This window comes from Aedes albopictus, chromosome 2 (genome assembly GCF_035046485.1).
Source record: "Aedes albopictus strain Foshan chromosome 2, AalbF5, whole genome shotgun sequence".
Lineage (NCBI taxonomy): Eukaryota > Metazoa > Arthropoda > Insecta > Diptera > Culicidae > Aedes > Aedes albopictus.
Window position 1 is genome coordinate 208,399,869 of NC_085137.1, and position 7,155 is coordinate 208,407,023.

Sequence of the window (7,155 nt, forward strand, 5' to 3'; positions counted from 1 at the left end):
AGGCAATCAAAGTGTTCGCCTGTTTAAAAAAAATGAAAAATGACTGAAAAAACATTTCGGAACATTTTTTATTTTTTTCGCCATACTCGTGTCATCCTTTGAATGTTTTTGGAAGTATTGTATTGTTCTACTTTTTTGGGGTCTTTCATAGCTTAGTTTGTAAATTCATACTTATAATACATCCCCGAGCAAAGTCTGACAGCAAATTGAAAACAAATTTTGATGTTGTGATATTACAAATTATGATAACTCAGGTTGTTGTCGTTTTGGTAGTTTTAACGGTTAAAACATCAAAATTGAGAGCAAAAAAATGGTCCCGTAACAGCAAGTTGAAAACAATTCCTGCTATCAGTGATAACAAATTAATAACTGTTTTTGTTATCAGTACGAAAATATGGAAAAATCGTTAAATACAGGGGTTTTTCGATTGATATGACATCCTGAATACCATAAGATAATTACACTAATGATATACTCTTAGAGTTATTATACAAGGTTGCCTAGGGCCCATATAGCCGAGGCGGTAAACGCACGGGTATTCAGCATGACCATGCTGAGGGTGACGGGTTCGATTCCCGGTCGGTCCAGGATCTTTTCGTAAAGGAAATTTCCTTGACTTCCTTGGGCATAGAGTATCTTCGTGCCTGCCACACGATATACGCATGCAAAATGGTCATTGGCAGAGGAAGCTCTCAGTTAATAACTGTGGAAGTGCTCATAGAACACTAAGCTGAGAAGCAGGCTTTGTCCCAGTGAGGACGTTACGCCAAGAAGAGGAGGAGGTTGCCTAGAAGTTTTAAAATAACTTAAACATTTATTTTTAACAATAGTTTGAAGTGATAGCAAAACGAAATCTAAATTTTAAATCAAATTTAGTCAAGACAAACTGATATCGTAATGTGATATCAATTTGCTGCTGAATACAAATCGAGTTTTCGATTTGCTATCATTTTGTTGTTAGACTCTGCTCGGGTCACCATACTGACGAAGGTTAGATTGAAATTATGGTCCCATTCAATAGTTTTGCACCATATTTGATTTTTATTTCAAAAATGGTACCAGCTCAGATCAATAACGGAGTAGCAACCATTGACATGTATAGTCAGATTTGATCGTTGATCGTTTGATCGTAATATTTGATTTTTATTTCAAAGATTTTGTGTAACACGTACAACTATAATTACTCCACAATGTATTTTGACAACTTCAATAACGCTAGAAAGGAAAGCTCTTAGTTAAAAGTTGTGGAAGTGTTCATAAAATGCACTGCATACTTAAGCTGAGAACCAGGTCGTGTTCCAGTTGGTATGTAATACTATGAATAAAAGGAAACACATTTCGTGCCTAGAGTGAAAGGGTGAACATGAATTAACATGAAATAAATGAACTTCACACCAATAAATTATCCTTCACAATGTGCGAACTTTTGAGTACCGCGATTTCGGGTGTAATTGATCAGTGGGGTGAAATTGATCGACGAGAGTTCCATTCTTATTTGTTAAAAATAACGCTTTAAACTTTTAGGAATTTGTGGAAAATGGCCATCACCTTGCTCAAGGGTTATTGAATGATGAGTTTACATGTTTTACAGCCTATTAGTTACATATTTCGGTTTTAAAGTCAATATTTTCCGAAACTGCGTGTTAGGCGTTCTTCATAGACACTTTCAAACTTGTGTTACCGTAGTTGTATCACACATGTAATGAATATTTAAATGAATGTATTGTTTATAGCTGCCAAGTATTCGCTAAACCCGATTTCGTCATCAAAAGTTCTATAAATATTGTAATTTATGCTTAAAATTGCACTTTTTCGGAAGTACAATATTGATACACATAATTAGTGAGAAAATTGCATACTTTTAGGCGTTTGCTTTCGATTTATTAAAGTTTAAACTTAAATAATTAAAAATTTAGTAAAATTATAACAGTTTTGCATAGCTTTTCGCATTCTAGGGTGGTTAATTTAGGTGGAAAAATAATTTTCAGCATTTACAAAGGCATTTCACTGACTGATCAATTTCACCCGGAAAGTAATTTTTTTGATTTTTTATTTAAAATGATATTTATTATAATAAAATGATTTGCTGTAAAAATTTCAACCTCGTTGACTGATGAAAACCATGGTCGTACTTGTTTTAAAGCATTGAATTTAACCATATCGACAAACATTAAAAAATAAGACGCAAAAAAACTGCGAAAAGTGATCAATTTCATCCGAAATCACGGTACTTTTATTAAAATGTTCATTACTAGAACTACAAAAAGAACGTGAAAAAAAATAGTACTACATTTCGAAAGTGACATGATAGGGATTCGTTTAACGAGGAAAAACGATATTATTTTCTTTTTGTTTAATAATTATTTGATAAAGATTGTTAGGTGCAAACTTTTGCCCCGCATTACTCTATGTTTCTCCAATCATGAGATATTCGCACTTTTGTTAATCATAGGTTCTTAAGAAAAGTCTGTGGCCCAATTTGAGCACTTTACTGGCAAGAGCTTTTACAATATCGCTACCTGAAACATACCTAAAGACAAGCTGTAAACAGTGGATTCCTCTATTAGTTTGATGAGGCAGTTCGCAAATTCTTCAGATATTAACTAATGCTAAGTGTAATGAACCAACTCTTTAATTGCATGGCGCTCATAGCAACGATAAGACATTCAACCGCATCATTGATAAGATAACCTTCCAGGAAAGGCGCGTGCTTGCTCAATGATGATTAAACGTAGTATCAGTAAGATGGTAATAAATTATTCCAATGCGTTGGACAACTTTTCGCTTGTAGATCCTATTTCCCTCTATGCAAAACGGTAAGAAAGTCATGCATTTTTCATACATCGATAATGTTAAATAACTGTTTGTATAAAACATTATTGAATTTTTTGTTTGTTAAATTGTTTCACCGGATTGTATTCGTATCTGCCTGCCAAATCACTGTAAGTCAACAATAAGAAAAACATGAATACTTGCTTCCCTTTCTAATACGTAACACTTTGTTTCTTCTCGTATTGCAGATGATATCAACAAAGAATACTCAACAGTTCCTGAAAATGACAGCATGGCGGTTTGCTTCGAAAGCTTCGAAGACACCCGCCGATTGCTGTACAGCTCCACTGACACCGATAACAGCGTGCACCCGGAGCCCATCATTTACTTCGTAACGCCAACCTACCCGCGCAGAGAACAGGTGGCGGAAATTACCCGTCTCGGCCAGACGTTGATGCACGTTCCCTATCTGCACTGGATAGTGGCCGACGATACGCCCGTGTGCAACAACTTCCTCAACAATTTGCTTAAAAAGTTTGGTAAGTTTCTGTATACATTGTTGGACAATTTTTCAGTTCCTAACATACATACCCGTGGTACATTTCGCGCAGGCATTCCCTACACTCACATTGCCAGCCCAATGCCAGAGTTTTATCGCACCAAGAAGTTGGTTCCACGCGGAGTAGCCAATCGGCGGGCGGCGCTAGCGTGGATACGTAACAACAACAAAAAGACCGGTGTGCTGTACTTTGGCGACGACGACAACACCTTCGACTTGAAGTTGTTCAGTGAAATTCGCAGCACGAAAAAAGTATCCATGTTCCCGGTGGGGCTCATCGGTGATTATGCCATTAGTACACCCGTGGTGAAGCACGTAAGTGATTGCTCAATTGCGTACCTTATGGTAGGGTGTCTCAAAAGTATTAATATGTAATGGTTTTAAAAGAGTAGTGGAGTCTTTTGAAGAAATGGCTTTTCGAGCAATTTAAGTTTTTGAAGTACCCTAATACCTAAATACTAAAACATTACCTTCACCAATTTTCAGGGAAAAGTCGACGGATTCTTCGACTCGTGGCCAGCCAAACGGAAGTGGCCAGTGGATATGGCGGGATTCGCCGTGAATCTGGAATACATGGGTCTCAGTCCGAACGTGACCATGCCGTACAAGGCCGGCTACGAAGAGGACGACTTTCTCAAGAGCATTGGACTGAAGATGCAAGATATCGAACCGAAGGCCAACAACTGCACAGAGATACTGGTGTGGCACACGCAGACAAAGAACAACAAACCACCAAAGATACGTATCAGCAGCGGCATACTGCGAAACAATCAGGTCAACCTGGGGGTTCTCCTCAAAAAGCTCGAAAAGATGGGCGTGAGTCATATCAGCCAGTCGGAGGGTAAGTACCTACAAAATGATAACCGGCGCAAACGGGCGAGACTTTGATTATTATGTCAATTGTTGTCGGTGCAAAGGTATGCTCTGTAAATGCTCTTTCGTAATGAGATTGATAATGTCTGCATCGACTTTATGACTGTAGATTCTTATCATGTTCGCGTCATGGTCAATCTTTCAGGACGCGCGAAATTGCAACTTCAAAATTCACCTCGTTCGTGTTGGGTACGACGAAGGATGTTTTAGTTTACCGAGTTTTGAGTAGTAGGTATTGAATTTTTAACAGCGATGCATTTCCAAAATATTAAACAAATATGTTTTTTTTTATCTGTATTAACGAGATTTTTAGCCCTAGGCTAGTTCATCTCGGGACCCACGCTTTACTTCCCTTCCGAAGGAAGAACTCACATTTTGCGAGTTTGTCGGGAGTGGGATTCGATCCCTGGCCTTCGGCGTGATAGTCAAGTATTCTAACCATCACACCAGGTCCACTCCTAAACAAATATGTTGGGAGCCAAATTCCCAATTGAATAGTTGTATAATATTTAATCTAATGTATATTTGTCATTAAATTTATTATTAGTTGATGATGACAACATCAGTTCATAGTTTTATGTTTCAAAATTTAACTTTTTTAGTGTTGGGAAATAAGAAAAAATGAGCGAAACGTATCAATACCAAAACGTCTAGACAATGCTGTAAGAACTGTTGTAGTGTACGTATACACAAAAAAACTCAAGATATCAAAGTTACTGTTTCCACGATATACCTAATCTATTTTCGATTATCACTTTATTGGGCCATTTATTACGTTGATATTTTCGTCTGGCCGTTTCCAAAAGTGTGTATCATGGTGATAAATCATCCACCAGCGTGAAGTACGTCTATAAAAATCAATTGCTTATCGAAACATCATTGTAGCCCTACGAGTTTAAAATTAAGGTGGGCAGTTTAATTTCTACTCTATTTGCCTTTTCTATACATCACTTTTGAATTTGTAAAACATTGGTTTTCAACCGGTGGAAATTCACCCCTAGGGGAGAATTTAGTCCTTTTAACTATAAAACAATGTTCAACATTGAAATTTTCCACTGTGTCGTGATTCATCGTCAAGCAGTTGCTTCTAAGACGCTGTCAACATCTGCGAGCATCGTTTTGGACCAAATGATTAAGGTTGTTAATTTGGTTAAATCCAGTGCTTTGAATTCAAAACTTTGTGCCAATATAGATTCCAATCATTAAATACTTTTTCAATGGAGAATGTTCCTGATCAATTCCAGGATGAGCTTATCAAACTACAGAGAAATTCAATCGCGAAATACTTCTTCAATCAAGTCCTACTGTGAGTTATAGATTCTCCAACATTTTGCAAATCACCTTGCGAGTTTTATTGCCATTCGCGACCAATAATTATATTTCCCCGAATGGGGGTTTTCAACGATGCTGCAGATAAAGACGAAGTATCGGAAGTATGGAAATCGAGTTCTAACGATCAAATTAATAGCTGAAGATGATGCAAGTTTTGCCTTAAAAATAAGACCATTATTAACACTCTACTTCCCATGGTTGCTCTAGAGCACCATCGATTTTCGGCGAACTCGGGACAAATGGAATAAGATGAATATGATGCAATAATTTTAAGAACATGGTTGTAACCTCATAAGGTTGATCCAATTTCTAACTACTTGTTTCAATAGTGGAACTATTGATAAACAATCAAAAACCTATTGATTTACAACCAAAATTTTTTTCATTGGTTTTGAAAAATTTAGCCAATTTGCTATAACTTTTGTTCAAGCACTTTTTTCGGAAACGCTTTTAAGCGTAGATATAGTCGTTCAAAGTCGTGGGAAGGAAAGGGTTAAGTCAAGTTTTATCATCAACTGTTATGCTACAGTTAATCATTTTGAAAATGTTCGTTAAAGGGGAGAATGGGGTTTGGGAAAAATCCAAAAGGGGTGCACGGACTTCACCCAAGCATATTCTCTAAAAATGCCTCTAGGAATCTCTGGAAAATCTTTGAAAGAATTTCTTAAGGAATCCTTGGAGAAATAATCCGAGGAATAACGAGATAAAACCCAACATGAATTTCTGAAGCAATCCCAAACAAATTAACTTGATTCAGTAAACATCTCTACACTGCCGTGAATCGCATATTTGTCCCATTTGCATAGGAAATCCAGCAAAGATGCGACTGATATGCGATTCACGGCAGGATAAATACCTAAATAATAAGTTCCTTGAGGCAGTCGTAGAGGAATTCCTGGAAAAATCGCTGGAGTAATTTCTTAATAAGGAGAAACTTCAGAGAACACAAATATTGCTGCCACAATGGCCGACTTCGTCCCCTACTCACGTTTTCAAGAGCACCAATCTTGAACAATCGTAAACAAATGCTGTCGATTTGGAAAAGCTGCCTCTTTTTGAAAGTGAGCAGAGCCAATATAAACAAGTGCGGCTTGGTTCGATGCTTCATTCGTCAGATTTGTGCCTCTAAAGTTTGTATGGAAACTTGCAGTGGGATTTCTTGATGTTTCACCTTAAAGAATTATTGGAGGAAGTCTTGTTGAAATCTCTACGTTAGGATATCAGATGAAATTCCGGAAAAAAAAAATCACGGAGGCATTCCTGGAGAAATTTCAGGAGGAATCCTAGCAGAAATTATTTGAGAAGTTCTAGCATGATTTACAGGAAAATTCCCAGGCATAAAATAGGGTCTAGGACCATTTGGGCAGGAGACCTATTTTGGGCACTTGCTGCTATTACTCAGTCAATTTCAAATCAATTGACATGCATTTTTGAACATGTATTGCAACATTGCATTTTGAACTGTATGAATCTCATCGTATCCCGAAAATCAAATCAATTGGGTTTTTAAATTAAGAAAAATGTATCGATTTTTTGATTTCATTCGAAAGAGCACCTTTTTCTGAGCCACCATGATTTTTTTCAGATTTTTAGAACTTTATTTTGGTACCTAAAATCAA

At 37.0% G+C, this 7,155-nt stretch overlaps 1 protein-coding gene across 1 annotated transcript in view; it reads left to right on the forward strand.

Moving 5' to 3' along the window:
* LOC109404208 (galactosylgalactosylxylosylprotein 3-beta-glucuronosyltransferase S) overlaps nt 1-4,456 on the forward strand; it is a 40,013-nt gene extending 35,557 nt beyond the window's left edge. Inside the window, exons 2-4 of the mRNA XM_062851041.1 lie at nt 3,021-3,311; nt 3,384-3,646; nt 3,818-4,456. Of these exons, the coding sequence (XP_062707025.1) occupies nt 3,021-3,311; nt 3,384-3,646; nt 3,818-4,219 (956 nt within the window). The 3' untranslated portion in view covers nt 4,220-4,456. The remainder of the gene's footprint in view (nt 1-3,020; nt 3,312-3,383; nt 3,647-3,817) is intronic.
* Nucleotides 4,457-7,155: the final 2,699 nt, after the last annotated feature.